Source organism: Centroberyx gerrardi, chromosome 3 (genome assembly GCF_048128805.1).
Source record: "Centroberyx gerrardi isolate f3 chromosome 3, fCenGer3.hap1.cur.20231027, whole genome shotgun sequence".
In the NCBI taxonomy this organism is placed as follows: Eukaryota; Metazoa; Chordata; class Actinopteri; order Beryciformes; family Berycidae; genus Centroberyx; species Centroberyx gerrardi.
Genome location: NC_135999.1, coordinates 31,888,011 through 31,909,110, shown reverse-complemented (window position 1 = coordinate 31,909,110; position 21,100 = coordinate 31,888,011). Strand labels below are relative to the sequence as shown.

Below are 21,100 nucleotides of genomic sequence, written 5' to 3'. Positions count from 1 at the left end.
GTTCGCTGTGTTCACGGCAAGACCGTTCTCTCTCACAGCATTTTATGGTAAATGCGGTAACAGCGCGGTGTTCGTGGAGATCGCAGAATCTCCTCCGATTGTCCATTTTTGCCGGTTGCTGGCAGGTTGTTTGCAGTACTTAAAGAGGAAAGGACACTGTTTTTCATTTCCTTTAATGGAATGACGGTCTCTGCACAATGTTATTCTTCAGGTGGATCTTTGATCTTTGATCGTTAAGTTCGTCAAGTGTCTTCGCGTTTCCAGTCAACAGTGTGTTAACAAAATCTGCAGAACAGTTCATAGAAATCATTTGGGAATTGCTGTACACAAAATTTTGGAGTAAGTGCTGCGTTCCTCAACTTTCTTGCTGGAGTCATTTTGTTTCTTTGCTTTGTCATTTTCCTCTCCTCTGTTCATCTGTATGCATGCAGACTCATCTATATGCACGTCAGTACACTTGAGTCATTATGTAGGCCTAGTGTTGCCACACAAGTTTCTGTTTGCACAGTGATGGAAAATAAACTACCTTTGAAGCAGTTTGGCCAAAATTTTACATTTCCACAGGATTCCACGTTTATGTTAGAATTTAGTTGTTAAACATAAATTCTGCAATTCAGTCAGTGTTTACCGCATCATAATCTCGCGTAGCCACACCTCACCACACCAGAAATTCAAGCAGAACAGTTGGTTAGAAAAGGGTGGAGACGCTGTGGGCTGTCGTCATACTTCAAACCAATAACATTGCGCTAGTGCAGAGCATGGCGCTGGTGCTCACCTGTGTATTGTCCTACTTCAGCCTGTTGGTAAGCACACCATTACATCCCTGCTTTTCCCTGTTGTCTTCAAGCTAAGAAGCCATAAAGGCCTCATCAACTCAATTTGATGTCAAGAGCATACTTCTGACAAAACTGAAGGTAGTCTTAAGTCGAAGTTTTCATCAATTTTTATCATAGCGTAGCTACACTAACAAAGGAAACTTGTTTCTACCCGCGCAGAAAAACAAACCAGAGGTGCAGTTTCCGGGGAGTGTTTTCAAACACACACAAGACAGAGGTGTGACTACACAAGATTAACTGCATTGTGGACATTATAGGGCCCTACTTCTCCCAGTCTTTAAGTAAATGACTGTACCAATGACTGTATCAGAATTCCAACTCTCCCAACTCTGCCATTGTAGCAGCAAAAGTGATAGGATATACTAAAGAAAAAACAGAATATAGCACAAAAATAGAATATAGACTAATATATATTGTGTATATATACAGTATATAAACATAAGCTGCTGAAACGTTCAACAAATGTAAATCTAAATATGAAAAATGTGCTATAAATATATGGAAATACAAGTATGTATAAACTAGGGGTGTCACGATTCTCCAAATCCACGATTCGATTTGACTTTCGATTTTAAGGTCACGATTCGATTCGATTTTCAATTTAAACATTTTTTTTTTTCAGCACTGACGGCTATGCCATTGTTAGACTATCGAGTCTTGATTTGTAAAGATCAACAGATCATTGGTCTTATGTCACGGCGACCTGGCCAGTCCTCCTACCGACTCTTCGGCGCACTGCCTCCCGGAAAACAGCGCCCGTCTCCGGCAGTGAGAGCAGGTAGCTCCCGCTGTTTAGTGAAGGTGATCTTGTGTCTTGTTTTATCGAGCAAGAACAAGCGATTTCGATCAAAAGACTTCAACTCACAATGTCTTCGTAACTTTCCACTACATACGGCGGGTCAGGTTCTGTCTCACAGCACAATCTGACAGCTTCCAGAAGGTTTTAAAAGCGTGACGCTTAGTCACAACTTGAAGTATATATAAAACAAAGCTGATAACTTGATTTTCAGTTTTTGGTACATTTTAAACGATTTAAAAATGACGGGCGCTCTTGGGCACTATAGTGAAATATAGAACGGGCGCTCTCTAGCAGCTACGGTGTGTCGTCATTGAAATGTTGTTTTTTTTCTTCAGACACGTGCAAGTAGGCAGGGGTGGAGAGAAAAAAAAATACTGGGAGAATCGTGAACCTGCTTGTGATTTCGAAGGTCGAAATCGAACGCTCAATTCGATCGATTTTCAATTTAGAATCGAAATCGTGACACCCCTAGTATAAACATAACATTATAACAATATGAAAAATATACTGTACGAAACTGTTCAATATTTTACTGTGAAGTTAAATGAATACAACTCAAAGTATGAGTCAGTTATGTTTGTCAAACAATACCATTCTTTCCTTATGTTGTACCTCTACTACTACTACAACTACTACTACTACTGCTACAACCACTACTACTAGTAATGATAATAACAATATTTGTACAGCAATTTTTGCTCCCTCTCTGTCTCTCTCCTTTCCGCTCTCCCAGCCGATGGTGCTGAAAGACGCACAGTCCCGAAAGGGTCTTTTTCCGGGCCGTTTTTGTTTTCTTACTGTTTTATTTTCTGTTTTACAAAGGATAAAGGGAAAATCATGTCCTTCATGTCCTGTTTCTGACCAGGAAAACGAAAAATGCCTAGTAGCCTATTTCTGTTTTTCATTTGTGGATTTTGAAATGAAAATCAAATCACCATTCGTTTTTCATTTTTTAATTTCTGTTTCTGAGAAGAAAATGGAATGACCAAAAAATACACGGACCCTCCTGCTCCTCTCTCTCTCTCTCTCTCTCTCTCTCTCTCTCTCTCTCTCTCTCTCTCTGCTGAAAGACGCACAGCAGCGGCTTCTCTCAGACCCAAAACGGGCTTACTGATTGTTTTCTTTATTTATTCTTTTTTATTGTCTGTTTTACAAAGAAGAAAAGGAAAATCAAGTCCTTTATAAATGTTGATTCTGCCGTTTCTGACCAGGAAAATGAAAAATAGACTACCTTCTATTTCCGTTTTTTAGTTGTGGATTTTTAAATGAAAATCAAATCACCATTCGTTTTTCATTTTTTAATTTCTGTTTGTGAAAAGAAAATAGAATGACCAAAAATACACGGACAGTGCTTGTGCCATCAATGTTCTGGTATCATTCACACATACAGTCGATATGGAACATTACTAGTAGCCTAGTAAGTTACAACATCTTGAGCTGGGAAATTGGCAGAACTGATATACTGGTATTTCCACACTGGCTGCTGTTCACACATGACAGCATGCCGTCACATTGACGGAACAGGCTGCGTGTGTGAAAGGGACTTTAGACTCAACCGGAAAATGGGAAATTCTTTAGTGTCTCAATAACGGGAGAGTGTGAGATTTTTGTAGTGTATTTGCTTTAATAAGAGCTCTGAAAGACAACCCAGGACTTGCCTGCTGACAGCTAATGGGTGATTCATAGCTCTCGCCAGGGAGGCCTGTTTAAACTTGGCTGGCTAAAACAAACGCTAGTTACAGTTAGGTCATAAATCTAGTAAAAAGAAAAAACTACTAACCTTCTCTCTTGGGGGAACTCAGGGAATATCCCTTCCTGGCTTCTAGACCTACAGGAGCTAAGGTTGGGTTAGTGACCTGAAGGGACGGGACTCCCGCCCATACCAAACCAAGGGCCTTAGGGAGGAGTGAGACTAATACGGGGTCAGTTCAAGTGAGGCCTAGGCATAGCACATTTTAGGCAAATGTATGGTTTCTGCAGTGTGCCCGGTGTTCGCTGTGTTCACGGCAAGACCGTTCTCTCTCACAGCATTTTATGGTAAATGCGGTAACAGCGCGGTGTTCGTGGAGATCGCAGAATCTCCTCCGATTGTCCATTTTTGCCGGTTGCTGGCAGGTTGTTTGCAGTACTTAAAGAGGAAAGGACACTGTTTTTCATTTCCTTTAATGGAATGACGGTCTCTGCACAATGTTATTCTTCAGGTGGATCTTTGATCTTTGATCGTTAAGTTCGTCAAGTGTCTTCGCGTTTCCAGTCAACAGTGTGTTAACAAAATCTGCAGAACAGTTCATAGAAATCATTTGGGAATTGCTGTACACAAAATTTTGGAGTAAGTGCTGCGTTCCTCAACTTTCTTGCTGGAGTCATTTTGTTTCTTTGCTTTGTCATTTTCCTCTCCTCTGTTCATCTGTATGCATGCAGACTCATCTATATGCACGTCAGTACACTTGAGTCATTATGTAGGCCTAGTGTTGCCACACAAGTTTCTGTTTGCACAGTGATGGAAAATAAACTACCTTTGAAGCAGTTTGGCCAAAATTTTACATTTCCACAGGATTCCACGTTTATGTTAGAATTTAGTTGTTAAACATAAATTCTGCAATTCAGTCAGTGTTTACCGCATCATAATCTCGCGTAGCCACACCTCACCACACCAGAAATTCAAGCAGAACAGTTGGTTAGAAAAGGGTGGAGACGCTGTGGGCTGTCGTCATACTTCAAACCAATAACATTGCGCTAGTGCAGAGCATGGCGCTGGTGCTCACCTGTGTATTGTCCTACTTCAGCCTGTTGGTAAGCACACCATTACATCCCTGCTTTTCCCTGTTGTCTTCAAGCTAAGAAGCCATAAAGGCCTCATCAACTCAATTTGATGTCAAGAGCATACTTCTGACAAAACTGAAGGTAGTCTTAAGTCGAAGTTTTCATCAATTTTTATCATAGCGTAGCTACACTAACAAAGGAAACTTGTTTCTACCCGCGCAGAAAAACAAACCAGAGGTGCAGTTTCCGGGGAGTGTTTTCAAACACACACAAGACAGAGGTGTGACTACACAAGATTAACTGCATTGTGGACATTATAGGGCCCTACTTCTCCCAGTCTTTAAGTAAATGACTGTACCAATGACTGTATCAGAATTCCAACTCTCCCAACTCTGCCATTGTAGCAGCAAAAGTGATAGGATATACTAAAGAAAAAACAGAATATAGCACAAAAATAGAATATAGACTAATATATATTGTGTATATATACAGTATATAAACATAAGCTGCTGAAACGTTCAACAAATGTAAATCTAAATATGAAAAATGTGCTATAAATATATGGAAATACAAGTATGTATAAACTAGGGGTGTCACGATTCTCCAAATCCACGATTCGATTTGACTTTCGATTTTAAGGTCACGATTCGATTCGATTTTCAATTTAAACATTTTTTTTTTTCAGCACTGACGGCTATGCCATTGTTAGACTATCGAGTCTTGATTTGTAAAGATCAACAGATCATTGGTCTTATGTCACGGCGACCTGGCCAGTCCTCCTACCGACTCTTCGGCGCACTGCCTCCCGGAAAACAGCGCCCGTCTCCGGCAGTGAGAGCAGGTAGCTCCCGCTGTTTAGTGAAGGTGATCTTGTGTCTTGTTTTATCGAGCAAGAACAAGCGATTTCGATCAAAAGACTTCAACTCACAATGTCTTCGTAACTTTCCACTACATACGGCGGGTCAGGTTCTGTCTCACAGCACAATCTGACAGCTTCCAGAAGGTTTTAAAAGCGTGACGCTTAGTCACAACTTGAAGTATATATAAAACAAAGCTGATAACTTGATTTTCAGTTTTTGGTACATTTTAAACGATTTAAAAATGACGGGCGCTCTTGGGCACTATAGTGAAATATAGAACGGGCGCTCTCTAGCAGCTACGGTGTGTCGTCATTGAAATGTTGTTTTTTTTCTTCAGACACGTGCAAGTAGGCAGGGGTGGAGAGAAAAAAAAATACTGGGAGAATCGTGAACCTGCTTGTGATTTCGAAGGTCGAAATCGAACGCTCAATTCGATCGATTTTCAATTTAGAATCGAAATCGTGACACCCCTAGTATAAACATAACATTATAACAATATGAAAAATATACTGTACGAAACTGTTCAATATTTTACTGTGAAGTTAAATGAATACAACTCAAAGTATGAGTCAGTTATGTTTGTCAAACAATACCATTCTTTCCTTATGTTGTACCTCTACTACTACTACAACTACTACTACTACTGCTACAACCACTACTACTAGTAATGATAATAACAATATTTGTACAGCAATTTTTGCTCCCTCTCTGTCTCTCTCCTTTCCGCTCTCCCAGCCGATGGTGCTGAAAGACGCACAGTCCCGAAAGGGTCTTTTTCCGGGCCGTTTTTGTTTTCTTACTGTTTTATTTTCTGTTTTACAAAGGATAAAGGGAAAATCATGTCCTTCATGTCCTGTTTCTGACCAGGAAAACGAAAAATGCCTAGTAGCCTATTTCTGTTTTTCATTTGTGGATTTTGAAATGAAAATCAAATCACCATTCGTTTTTCATTTTTTAATTTCTGTTTCTGAGAAGAAAATGGAATGACCAAAAAATACACGGACCCTCCTGCTCCCTCTCTCTCTCTCTCTCTCTCTCTCTCTCTCTCTCTCTCTCTCTCTCTGCTGAAAGACGCACAGCAGCGGCTTCTCTCAGACCCAAAACGGGCTTACTGATTGTTTTCTTTATTTATTCTTTTTTATTGTCTGTTTTACAAAGAAGAAAAGGAAAATCAAGTCCTTTATAAATGTTGATTCTGCCGTTTCTGACCAGGAAAATGAAAAATAGACTACCTTCTATTTCCGTTTTTTAGTTGTGGATTTTTAAATGAAAATCAAATCACCATTCGTTTTTCATTTTTTAATTTCTGTTTGTGAAAAGAAAATAGAATGACCAAAAATACACGGACAGTGCTTGTGCCATCAATGTTCTGGTATCATTCACACATACAGTCGATATGGAACATTACTAGTAGCCTAGTAAGTTACAACATCTTGAGCTGGGAAATTGGCAGAACTGATATACTGGTATTTCCACACTGGCTGCTGTTCACACATGACAGCATGCCGTCACATTGACGGAACAGGCTGCGTGTGTGAAAGGGACTTTAGACTCAACCGGAAAATGGGAAATTCTTTAGTGTCTCAATAACGGGAGAGTGTGAGATTTTTGTAGTGTATTTGCTTTAATAAGAGCTCTGAAAGACAACCCAGGACTTGCCTGCTGACAGCTAATGGGTGATTCATAGCTCTCGCCAGGGAGGCCTGTTTAAACTTGGCTGGCTAAAACAAACGCTAGTTACAGTTAGGTCATAAATCTAGTAAAAAGAAAAAACTACTAACCTTCTCTCTTGGGGGAACTCAGGGAATATCCCTTCCTGGCTTCTAGACCTACAGGAGCTAAGGTTGGGTTAGTGACCTGAAGGGACGGGACTCCCGCCCATACCAAACCAAGGGCCTTAGGGAGGAGTGAGACTAATACGGGGTCAGTTCAAGTGAGGCCTAGGCATAGCACATTTTAGGCAAATGTATGGTTTCTGCAGTGTGCCCGGTGTTCGCTGTGTTCACGGCAAGACCGTTCTCTCTCACAGCATTTTATGGTAAATGCGGTAACAGCGCGGTGTTCGTGGAGATCGCAGAATCTCCTCCGATTGTCCATTTTTGCCGGTTGCTGGCAGGTTGTTTGCAGTACTTAAAGAGGAAAGGACACTGTTTTTCATTTCCTTTAATGGAATGACGGTCTCTGCACAATGTTATTCTTCAGGTGGATCTTTGATCTTTGATCGTTAAGTTCGTCAAGTGTCTTCGCGTTTCCAGTCAACAGTGTGTTAACAAAATCTGCAGAACAGTTCATAGAAATCATTTGGGAATTGCTGTACACAAAATTTTGGAGTAAGTGCTGCGTTCCTCAACTTTCTTGCTGGAGTCATTTTGTTTCTTTGCTTTGTCATTTTCCTCTCCTCTGTTCATCTGTATGCATGCAGACTCATCTATATGCACGTCAGTACACTTGAGTCATTATGTAGGCCTAGTGTTGCCACACAAGTTTCTGTTTGCACAGTGATGGAAAATAAACTACCTTTGAAGCAGTTTGGCCAAAATTTTACATTTCCACAGGATTCCACGTTTATGTTAGAATTTAGTTGTTAAACATAAATTCTGCAATTCAGTCAGTGTTTACCGCATCATAATCTCGCGTAGCCACACCTCACCACACCAGAAATTCAAGCAGAACAGTTGGTTAGAAAAGGGTGGAGACGCTGTGGGCTGTCGTCATACTTCAAACCAATAACATTGCGCTAGTGCAGAGCATGGCGCTGGTGCTCACCTGTGTATTGTCCTACTTCAGCCTGTTGGTAAGCACACCATTACATCCCTGCTTTTCCCTGTTGTCTTCAAGCTAAGAAGCCATAAAGGCCTCATCAACTCAATTTGATGTCAAGAGCATACTTCTGACAAAACTGAAGGTAGTCTTAAGTCGAAGTTTTCATCAATTTTTATCATAGCGTAGCTACACTAACAAAGGAAACTTGTTTCTACCCGCGCAGAAAAACAAACCAGAGGTGCAGTTTCCGGGGAGTGTTTTCAAACACACACAAGACAGAGGTGTGACTACACAAGATTAACTGCATTGTGGACATTATAGGGCCCTACTTCTCCCAGTCTTTAAGTAAATGACTGTACCAATGACTGTATCAGAATTCCAACTCTCCCAACTCTGCCATTGTAGCAGCAAAAGTGATAGGATATACTAAAGAAAAAACAGAATATAGCACAAAAATAGAATATAGACTAATATATATTGTGTATATATACAGTATATAAACATAAGCTGCTGAAACGTTCAACAAATGTAAATCTAAATATGAAAAATGTGCTATAAATATATGGAAATACAAGTATGTATAAACTAGGGGTGTCACGATTCTCCAAATCCACGATTCGATTTGACTTTCGATTTTAAGGTCACGATTCGATTCGATTTTCAATTTAAACATTTTTTTTTTTCAGCACTGACGGCTATGCCATTGTTAGACTATCGAGTCTTGATTTGTAAAGATCAACAGATCATTGGTCTTATGTCACGGCGACCTGGCCAGTCCTCCTACCGACTCTTCGGCGCACTGCCTCCCGGAAAACAGCGCCCGTCTCCGGCAGTGAGAGCAGGTAGCTCCCGCTGTTTAGTGAAGGTGATCTTGTGTCTTGTTTTATCGAGCAAGAACAAGCGATTTCGATCAAAAGACTTCAACTCACAATGTCTTCGTAACTTTCCACTACATACGGCGGGTCAGGTTCTGTCTCACAGCACAATCTGACAGCTTCCAGAAGGTTTTAAAAGCGTGACGCTTAGTCACAACTTGAAGTATATATAAAACAAAGCTGATAACTTGATTTTCAGTTTTTGGTACATTTTAAACGATTTAAAAATGACGGGCGCTCTTGGGCACTATAGTGAAATATAGAACGGGCGCTCTCTAGCAGCTACGGTGTGTCGTCATTGAAATGTTGTTTTTTTTCTTCAGACACGTGCAAGTAGGCAGGGGTGGAGAGAAAAAAAAATACTGGGAGAATCGTGAACCTGCTTGTGATTTCGAAGGTCGAAATCGAACGCTCAATTCGATCGATTTTCAATTTAGAATCGAAATCGTGACACCCCTAGTATAAACATAACATTATAACAATATGAAAAATATACTGTACGAAACTGTTCAATATTTTACTGTGAAGTTAAATGAATACAACTCAAAGTATGAGTCAGTTATGTTTGTCAAACAATACCATTCTTTCCTTATGTTGTACCTCTACTACTACTACAACTACTACTACTACTGCTACAACCACTACTACTAGTAATAATAATAACAATATTTGTACAGCAATTTTTTGTGCGGCATGCACATGATTCCATGATTTATTTATTTTTAAAGAATTTATTTATGAGAATATCAGCATGCAATATAATCATTTTTAGATAGTTCTATGTGCAGCTAGGGCCATATTTCCTAGGTTGTCCATATTTAGCTGCTTTCAGTTCTGCTCAATCTCTCAAAGGCAGTAGCACATTAAGACCTGTAGAGGGAGATAGAGGATAAATAATGAACTAGTCTACACGTGTTCGGAACCGCATACTAACTTACTATTCTTACTAAGTATGGCGTGAAATTGAGTATGTAGTGTGTACCAACTGCATAGTATGTGAATTTTGTGTACGCGAGAAATGCCCGGATGTATACTAGATTAGCAAGAATTTCTGAGTATGCGGCGTGAGCTTACTGGACATACTCAACCGCCCCAAAACGACTCTTCAAAAAGTCTCTTCAGACTGCGAGGCAGACGGTCCTGGTCCCAAATCTCCATAAACGTTGCAGCAGATTTACAAACAGGCGTTATTTGGATAAACTGACCACATATTGGGAATCTACATGGTTACTTTCTTACCTGAAAAAATATTAAAACTTAATAAAGTGACATATTAACAGTCGTAGAGCCAAAATTACAACAGCTTTTAGCCTGCTTTAAAATCCCCGGTATCGCTGCCAGCTGGTGCGAAATGCATTCTGGGACACTTGGCTGTATACTTCAGTGTGAACAGTCTACTGGTAATGGCATACTTAATTTCATAATTTCAATCATTTAGTAGGCAGTATGCAGTACATACTCATTGAGTATTTAGTAGGCAGTACGTTAGTATGCGGTTCCGAACATAACCATTGTCTTTTAATAAGAAGCCCCAAATCTCTCTCTCTCTCTCTCTCTCTCTCTCTCTCTCTCTCTCTCTCTCTCTCTCTGTCTCTTTATCAATCAGTTTATCAATTCAATGAGCTTTATTGGCATGACATACATGTGTATATATTGCCAAAGCATACAAGAACAAAACAACAAATACAACAAAATGTAAGACAAGATGAAGCATAAATTATACAACAAAAAAGAGTGTTTTTACACTGAATATTGGTGAATAACTACAACAACAATCCACGTTCCATAGTTACTTTTACACTACTGCACATACAATCATTAATTATTATAATACCTTCACACAAATATAAACAATTTTGAACTAAAAGCATCAGTCTGTACATACACATGTCCATATACACATAAACATACTGTACATACACATATTGTATACATACATATAAGAGACTAAATAATATTAATTAAAGATAGGGTATGTGACAAATTACAATATAATAGCTATCTTTTTTTGATTTAACTTATTTCTCTAGTCATGTGGCAAGCAGTTACAAATTTAGCTGAAAGAGTTGCAGTTTTATCATCTTCTCCAAGTACATAGTGTAGTTTGTGTGTGTGTGTGTGTGTGTGTGCGTGCATGTGTAAATCAGACTAATCAAATACACCAGAGGCACTCTTCTGTTTTTTATTTTTTTATTTTTTTTAATTATCAGGTTCTTACAGTTTGAGAGGGTTGGCTGGCGTCAATTAGGCTTACAATAATGACTGGCATAACTTAAAAGGAATATCCCACAAAACTCAATTGATTTTGGGAACAACAGCTGTTCCTTTTCTAGTTCTTAGACATTTAGAAAGTTTTCTAGCCTGTGTATGCATGAGTGTAGATTCTTTCACAGCTATGCCTGGCTTATTTAATAACTGTGAGTTTGTGAAGCTAACCATTATTTGTTCATTATTTGTTCAGCTGTTCCACAGTTGTGGGTATAGTCTATTACAACCAAAACTGGCGTGTTAGAGTTATTTAGCAAAACTTAAATTAGTTGGCTAACAGCTGCTCCTCTTGAGTTCTTGGACAGTAATAAACTTGTGTAATTACCATCAATTTGTCTTTCACAAGCATGAATGTAATGATTCATGAGATATCATTTTAAAGGAATATTCTGCTAAACTTGAACATCAACTGCTCCTACTGAGTTCTCTGACATTTGGAAAGCTGGTTTCAGTTACTTTGTGTTTGTGCATAGTTTGATACATGATGATGATTACCATAGTTAGAAAAAGTGAAACTGCAAAATTTAGTTTACTGAACACAAATGCTTTTTTTCAGCAGTGTTCTGCTTCACATCCATACACAGGCCTGGAAATTAAGCTCAGTTGGCAAGTGGGATTTTCATTTTAATCCAAAACCTTAACCCACATGGACCTTCCATAAATTAACATTTAGCTAGGCTGTTACAGAAATAAAAGCGGTTCTCAGCCAGTCACCTGCATGCTATCTCTGCAGTTCCACCTTTAAAACCATGAACCTCTGCGGGAGCTAGTTCATGTCCCTTGATTGATAACATCTGCAGCCTTAAAGGGGATAGTAGAAGAACTGAGGAAAGGTGGAAATCCACCCACCTTCATGTTCATTAGCTGCAGATGAAAGACATATGTAACCCCCTACAATTGGATTTAAGATGCAAGAGCCACATATTGTTCTACCTTATTACTACAAAAAAGCACAACGTATTCAGTTCTGTCGATCACCTTGTGAACCCTGCCCTGCTTTTTCCAGTGCTATCTGTTATTCTCACAATAATTTAACCCTGTGTCTCCCACTCTTCACTAATCTCACTGCAGGACTTCATAGATACCATCAGCCTATCTTCTTGTCCAGATATTATGCCCACTACATTGGAAGAATTAGTTTGATATCTCAGGGTCTGACCTGCATTGCTTCTCATCTTACCTGTCAAACAGAACATTTTCAGTCTCCATTGCTGATTGTTTCCCTGTGCTTCATTATGTGTGGAGTGCCTCAAGGCTCAATTCTTGGGTCTATACTGTTTTGTTTATACTGCTATGTTGATAACAATACTAATCTATATATCTATTAAGCCAAATTATCTCAGTTGGCTTAATTGTTGGCAGTATTTACACGACTGTCTAGCTGATGTCAAGGATTTGATGTCCCAAAACTACCTTCAGCTTAATTCAGACAAAACCCTAGGTCCTTGTTATTGGGCCTGAGCAAATTCAGCGCTGTCTTCATCCTTTAACCCTGTACAACAAGCAAGTATTTAAGAATTTAGGATTTTCTGCAGGTTTTCATTCCAACCAAACACTACAGCAGCTGAAATTGCACCTATTGTTAATTACCTCCTCTCTGGTTGAAGGTGTGTTATCAAATCAAAGTTCATCTGTCATATGCACAGTATGAAGTACAGCATGAAGCAGTTGTCAGATGGCAATGAAATGCTTGGCCTACAAGCAACCTCCCAGCTTTAATCACTGTAATGAGGTGCTGTGATTGGCTGGAATGAAAACCTAAAGACTCTTGGGCCATGATGGCAGATGATTGAAAACCACTGGATTTAGATTCATTAGATTCATTCATGATTATGGTTAAGGTTTGGGCAAATAGGCAATAATGGAGTAGGCAAGTAATGGAAGGTCCTCAAATGTGAAGAAATACAAACATGTCTGTCTGTGGAAACCTACATGTTTGGTGAAAGCAAATGTTACTGAAGCTACGTGTGTCCAAGAGTTTGAAAAAAGGGTTACCAGAGGTAAAGGGCTGTGAGTGAGCAAATGGGTCAGGTGTTCCCTATTGAGCCGTTACAGATGGTCAGTTTGGCACATTGGCATTTTTTGCCAATTAAAGAATAACTATTTGGCCATACACAAGCATACATATGTTAATTTACCTCTAAATTTTAGCTTTAGCAGCACAGAGGCACACACTTCCACAAGACCGTGTAGCCTAATTGGCTCCAGGCATTTCATTCTGATATCCCAAGATGCAACATTAAACACCTTGTGGTTCCAACCTTGAAGCTTTTCCCTCATTTTACTAATGCTCCCGGTTTAACCAACATGTGATGGAGTTTAAAATGGCAGTTGGGTACCAAAAGAGAGATCTGTTGGGGTTGGTAAAGCCTGTAGCAATCCAGTGGAAGTTGAATTAGTTTACATTATGACAGCGTAACAAAATACAGTATAGTTGTGTAAACATGGGTCACCAACAATATTAAAATATTAGAAATATTTACATTGAATAAGAATCTACGAGCAAGGGACTCCATTTTCTGTGCTTTTCATTTAACTGCTTCAACTCTGTTGTAGCAGTAACACCGGGAAGCCCCCTCCCACTCTACTGCAATAGAAACCTAGGGGCATCTCCTGTGAGTGGAAAAGTGTCAGAAATTATGGTATGCATATATAAATTATATGTATCTCATATCTCATTAAGATCCAGCATGGTCACAAGCAAGACAGGAAACACAGGAGAGGGTATATATCTATGTATATAAATATATATATATATATATATATACGTATATTCTTTTTTCATACTTTTTGTTTGTTGTATTATGTTGCTTAATTCAGTGTAAAATAAAATGCCAATAAATATATCCTTGGAAAAAAAAAACCCACTGCAATTACAAAGACAAATCCACCAGAGCTTTAGGGCTTTGGTGGATTTGTCTTACAGCTGAAGAATTTTGCACTTGCAATTGGGGATGAAGGAGACTATTTGCTTGCGCATTGCTCTTTTCGAGTGCTTATTTGCACCACCAACTTGATTTGCATAAATTTCTTACTGAATTAGACTAAACCTCTGTGCTCTTAGCTAAAGTAAATGCACAAATTGCCCGGCTCTTGGTGTACACACACACACACACACACACACACACTCTTACACACACATTCCCATGTTCGCTATTCAGCAATGGCAAAGATACAGGTCACATACAAATGCCGGAGCATAAAGAAAGGATGTTGGATGGGAACATTTCCACATGCACAGGTGTTGTGGATTGCAATGATTTTGTTGAAAGAAACGCATTGTATTGACTCGGGACCATTTCCTCCCTCTGCTTCCATAGTGAGCCATGCCGAGCTGAATGCCATTATGAATAAGAACAGCGCTGATGTGAAGGGCTGCACCATCTACGTGTCTCTGTTCCCCTGCAACGAGTGTGCCAAGCTCCTCATCCAAGCAGGTGGGATTTCACACACGCACACACTCTCTCGGGTCAATTGTATCTGAGGTTGACTGATAAGGGTTTTTGAATTTTGGATTGAAGCTGCTGATAGCCGATATTTTGTGTCTGCCTCAGGTGGGGAAAAACTGATTTCGAAAGTGTGTTTCCTCTGAGAAACGTGCAGAAATCCACTGAGCAACATGTTATTGTGCTTCAGTCATGCACCATCCTTGCTTTGACTCGAGGTGACTTTACTACTAAACGCTACCCTGCTGCATGAAACCTGTGTGTGTGTGTGAGAGAGAAAGATGTTTCTATATCCAAGCAGGAACCTGGAGAGGTAACCTGCTCCCCACTGTGCAGCAGAGGTGAGCGTGTGTGTGTGTGTGTGTGTGTGTGTGTGTGTGTGTGTGTGTGTGTGTGTGTTTGAGTGTGCTATCCTGCTGAGCAGTTGAGTTGATGGGTGTGTATGTATGTACCGTGCTACTGTGCACTACAGAAGGTAGCTGGTGTGTTTTTGTTTGAGCTTGTACATGCACAGTGTGTGTTAAAGGGAAACTTCGCCGATTTTCAACCAGCATTGTATCATTACAATATGGGTAGTATATGCAAATGAACAATGTTTAACTTCCCTCCATGTTGCCTGCACCCAGAGCTCCCCGCTCATTTGCCGGCAAAAGTTTGGAGATCGGCCTTAGACTACAAACTACGTTTCCGCATTTTCTGTAGTGGTGCCTTCAAGGACGGTAAAATGTGGGTCTCCCAAAACACTCCCGTCCCATGCTACGCTAGCGATAGGGAAAAGCAGACACTAAAATATCATACTACTAAATACTTTAAAATATCAGTATATCAGTATATCGCGCTGTTGAATCAGACACAACAGAGTCTGGAAGAGGAAGCGACCACCGGACCGGAGCGACGTTTCAGCCGCAGCTAAGCTAAGCTGCTAAGTTTCTCCGTGATTCATCCAGAAGAGCTGAATCTAACACAAAAAAACAACTAGCTTTACAATATAATGACGGAGCAGAGATGTGGCGCCACTATTACAACTTATGAGGCCGAATATAGTGCTGTGGAATCAGACAAAACAGAGTGTGGAGGAGAGGGCGACCACGGGAGCTGTAACAGCGTCAGCCGAGAGAGACGCGCCTGAGAGAGCCAGGGGAGGCTGAACACCTGTGAACGCCCGGTGATGATCGTCAGGGGGACAGACAGAAAACTCCTCGCTGCAACAAACTTCACGGTGCTTTGGTGAACCTGACTTTGTTTTCTGATAGAATATTATATCCACACCGTTCAGCACTCGGTAAGTTGATCCACATAACGTAACTGACTCCAGCACGCTGGTTTGTTTTATGATCCTTTGAAAACAGGTGCGATTTATCCAGACTCGATGAGGAAAAACGTTTTGTAAGTGAAAATAAGCCTCAGTAAAGAGATATAATGCTGCTTTGTCTCTGCTAACTTTGTCTTTGGTGCTAGCCGTGAACACACCGTCAGAGTCAGTGACGTGCGCAATGCATTCTGGTTGTTGTAGGATTCCCCCTTAAGAGCGATATGGGGAATCTACAGCCGTTTTCTCAGTTGTCTCTGGTCATAGGGCTCCAATTTCAAAAATAATTGCACATTTCTACTACATGGGTGACCTAGTTTTAATAAATCATCATATTCACAGCAGTGAAATAGGCCTTTAATTAGAGCAAGCGGGAGGTAAGGGAAGTTTGTAAGTGTGTGCACTAGTGGTACTGGGTGTATGTCTGAGTTTGTGTGTGTTGATATCTGGACATGGAGTAGTGTTGCGTGTGTGTTTGAAAGTTTCAGTTTGAGGGTATATCATGGTTAGCCGGTGTATGCCGGCTTTTGGCTGGTAAAACATGCAGTTGCCCAACAAATAAAAATATCATCGGTCAAAATGACTGGCGGAAAATATGACAAATCAATCAATCAATAGCCTAATTAAATGATATCGCGTGACCTATAAAACTTGTTGCTGGCACAGATGGCCCATTAGTAACCATTACCATGGTTACTATGGAATTTGCACATGCATTTCTCCAGCTTGGGGCAGGTCGGGCTTTTCTCCTGGGTTGTGAGGCGGGTCAGTAGATTACAAAGTAACTCTCAAGGACAGCTGATGGAATGTTTATGCAACTGTCGGATGCTTTTGCAGCTGCTTTTGTCCAGCTTTAGGCTGTTTTACACGGAATAAATCCCAGGTCTGCTCTGGCTTTTTTACTGAATCAGGTTATTGCGGGAAATATCACGATATTCCCAAGCTTAGTACGACTTTACGAGACACATGCCACATGAAGGCAGCAAGACTCTTCCACCAGATCGCTGCCTGTCAGCCAATAGATCCGCAAGTTTCCTTTCTGTTGACTCGACTGTTAATAAAATGCATTTGTCAGATCATTGCATTTGGTTTGTATTGTTTATTACTGTTTAAATTTATTCTAGCCTATTGAAAACATGTGTCCAGTAAATGTTCTCCTTGTCCGGAATCCTGAAATCTTACCAGCTGTGGTGGCCAGCAACAAAAACTGTCCAACGGAAACCCTGGAGTATATGAGTGTGTGTGTAGAGCTGGGTACCGAAGGTTGGTAGTTATTTGACACTGACCAAATCAGGTTGGTACTTACATATTGTTCTGGTGCCGCCAGTCTCTAACCGTGACAAATCATTACAGAGTAACACAAACTTGCACAGCACTGAAATGACTTGGTGCAGGTGACTGTCTCTGTAGCAAACTAGCTAACACTACCTAAAACAGAGCTTTCACTGATTTTAAGCACACTTTTCTAGTAGTAGATTTTCCTAGCTTCATTGCCTAGCCTAGCGTGACGAGTCAGAGCCATAGAATGCTACGCAAGCTACACCTCCAACAGGCCTGACATCATCAGTAAACAACTGCTCATATTTGACTTACCAGGATGGTGTGTGTGGGCCTTGTCTCTCTCCCTGCAATTTATTCATAACAATGTAACAAAATTAAGTAGGGGGGGGGGGGTTTCTGCATGTCTTTGTACTGGCTAAGATCTTTCCCCGATATCTCACACACAAAATAAAAGCCCCCCCGTATACTGCTCTTACTCACAGCTACAATGATTGTCCCACTTTGCAAACTAGTCCCTACAATAAAGTTGATTGCCTCAAAAAAATTTCAAACGATACCCAGAAATATAGACAGGAAGAGAGACCTGATATTTTTGGATTGAAGATGGACGATATTTTGCGTTAATATTCACCATCTTCAAATTTACTACTACTACAAACATATTCATGCATACTATACTATGTGTGGAATCTGATCAAAATGTCTCATGAAAGCGGCGTCCTGGTAGCTCAGTTTGCTAAGAATACAATACAATACAATAATCTTACCTGTTTCTCTCCACTGTAGATCTACTAAAGGCAAAAATGCCAAAAAATAATTTAAAAAAAAACAGTCTGATTAGAATCAGTTTAGGTTAAGGACTCCCCATACACAACCGGTATAGTATTGATCAATTCTACAATAAATATGTAATCAATCAAACTGTATCATATTCATATCAGTGGTGGACCACACTGACTGGACCAGATCATATTTTTCATAAAAGGACAATATCAACCCCCTAATGATGGTCTACCTATGACATTATTCACTGGTAGAGGATTGCTGTTAAACTGTTGATCTCTTCATTTCTTTTTCTCTTTACCAGTTCAAGGAAAATGTTGAATATCTGTTGGCCCAACGTAGTTGGTCTGATTTACCCAGAAATTGTGGGAAGTTGCAGATCTAGACGGCCCCAATCGGGCCAATGCCTGAAAAAAGGAATTTCAAAGTAAAAGGATATTTCTTTTTTCTTTTTTTTTAATTTGAAGTTTATTAGTTATTCTTTGCTGCTGAAAACTTGCCCTCATATCCACGCATGTACACACCAATACACACTTTGCCCTCATATCTTGAAATTGTTTGGCATGTTTTCTATTGTTTCTAATTTAATTGTCCTTTGCTGCTCTTTAAACTACTGCGACAAGCCTGTTTAAAAGGCATGTTATCATGTTATTAACAACACAATTGTCTCTTCTCTCATCATTTATCCACCTCTTTCACTATGAGAGTTATTTAATCTGGTAAGTAGCATGACTCTCTTGAGAAGACTGCTTCTAATAGTCTATTTCTTCTCTCCTGCCTCTCCATCCCCTCCATCCTTTCATCATCCTTCCCTCCCTCTCTCTGTCCAGGAATTAAAGAAGTGGTCTATGTTTCTGACAAGCACCATGATAAACCAGAGACGATTGCTTCCAGAAGGCTACTCGACTTGGCAGGCGTTGAATATAAGTGGGTAACACGCTTTCTCTCTCACACACACAAAACACAAAACGCCCCCCTCGGATACTCTTCCACTGTCATGTCATCAATTTGTTATCCCCCAGTCCCTGTAGCCTTCTACATTGAGTAGTTATATCCATGCATAAGCACAAGGGATTCTTATTCCATTTTTTTATTTTATGCATTACACACAGCCTATTTTGACTTTCCGTATTGTTTTGCATGTTTTTTCACATTTACAATGTCTAAGATACAGCAGAAAACAAAGTTCATCGATATGGTAAACCTACAACAATGCCTGTTTATGTCGACTGCCCCCCCCCCCCCCCCAGCAGCAGTTTGTTTATTATGTTTTGTCTGCATTTCATTGGCAAACGTGATATTTTACTTCTTTCACTTTATTTTATGTTAGTGGTTCTATTACTGCTATGGCGTAGCCTGAAAACTACATAGCAAAGTCTACAAGCAAGTACTTGGTACTTTTGCATTGGAACAGCTAACTGGCTAGTGTTGCTAGTAGGACTTAACCAATATGGGTTTTTGAAGGGCAATGCTGATATTTTAGACTGAAGCTGCCATTATTTGTTCCAATATTCAGTATTACCCAATTTACTTCCTACTAGCTGATCCAATCGTAACACAGGGATCATTTAAGTTCTTATAGCTTTAGATTTGACCATTGTCATACCAAAAACAAATTCCCCAAAATTACTGGTGTTCAGTCTTTCCCCCAAACTTTTATGGAAGAGTCTTTGAAACAGCATTGTTTCAGAGATGTGCAATTTTTTTTTACTCTTTTCTTTTTTTATGGCATGAAGATGGTCAAATTTAAAGCTATGAGATGAAACTTTAATGATCTCCATGGAGGAATTGGGTCAGCTATTCGGAAGGATATTGGGTAATATTGAATATCGACACAAATCTCAATTATTGGCAGCTTTAATCCATCCAATCAGTATTGGCCTTCAAAAAATGATATCAGCTGTTATCAAGCATGTTATCAAATTACTAAAGCTCCTTGAATTGGAGAGAGAGACAGACAGACACACACACACACACACACACACACACACACACACATACGCACACACACAGACAGACAGAACGTAAGATGGAAAGGAAGAGAGATGAATGGAGTAGAAGAAGAGAGACGGCTTACTATCCATCTGTCAGAGAGGCTGACGGGTTCAGGCAAACACACACTCCCAACGGAGAGAAGTGATGATGGTGTGTGTGTCTGTGTGTGTGTGTGTGTGTGTTTTGGGGATTGTTGGAAAAGTAAACCTGACCACTAATGATCTGCCCTGGGAACCCCGGTCACACAGAGAGGGATAAGTGTACGGTAATGTTGAGTATGGGGAGCGAGAGACATTGAAAGAGAAGAGAGAGAGGCGATGGAGACAAATATGTATGTTGATGTAGTGAACTCTTTAGGGTTTTGGTAAATTCACTTGACTCTCTTTCTCTCTCTGTCTCACACACACACACACACACACACTCTTTCTTCTTTCTCTTTTCAACCTGACCAGACCTTGTGAAAAAATGTTGGGGGTGGATGGGGGCTTGAAAGTATGACTTGAAAAGACAACGAAAAGGTGACTTTCTTCCTTAATCATGTTTTTACTGTGTGCTGTTGTCCATGTGTGTCCATTGTGTGTTTTTTCTTTTGTGTGTGTTGACAGGCAGTTCGAGCCCAGGAGGACTGAGATTGTCATTGATTTTAATTCCATTAACTAGCTGAGCAGCGCGACCAACTGAAAATGAAAACCGCTCACCTTGGGGTGCCAGTGAATGAAGAAGGGAGGCAGCGGAGGAGAGGAAGGATGAAGAGATTGAAAGAGACCTCTCTTTCTCTATGTCTCGCACCCTGCTTTGGCGTCTTTTGATTTTTTTGATAAACTGGATATTCAAGAAAGTTTAATTTGATGCTTCCCCCTTCGTGGCTCAGTGTGGTAGAGGGTATATCTTTCTGCTTTCATGATTTTTTTTTCTTTCTTTTTTCCTTTTGAAATCTCCCTTTAATGTAGAAATATACAAGGACTCTCAACACACTGTCTTAACTGTTAAGTTGTTTATGTCCATAATTCCAAAGGCGAAAAAAATATTTGGAAAAAAAAAAAAAAAATTCTTTATCTGCATCTGCATTCTATGCACTCTATGCACTCTATGCACTGCCTCTTGGCACCTATGTCCTGTCGG

General features: G+C 40.0%; 1 protein-coding gene across 1 annotated transcript in view; it reads left to right on the top strand.

The window, feature by feature from the left end:
- The window catches only part of LOC144538508 (deoxycytidylate deaminase-like), a 28,313-nt gene extending 7,675 nt beyond the window's left edge, over positions 1–20,638 (top strand). The window contains exons 3-5 of the mRNA XM_078282745.1: positions 14,485–14,601; positions 18,814–18,910; positions 20,584–20,638. Coding sequence (XP_078138871.1) covers positions 14,485–14,601; positions 18,814–18,910; positions 20,584–20,638 — 269 coding nt within the window. The remainder of the gene's footprint in view (positions 1–14,484; positions 14,602–18,813; positions 18,911–20,583) is intronic.
- The last annotated feature ends 462 nt before the right edge of the window (positions 20,639–21,100 follow it).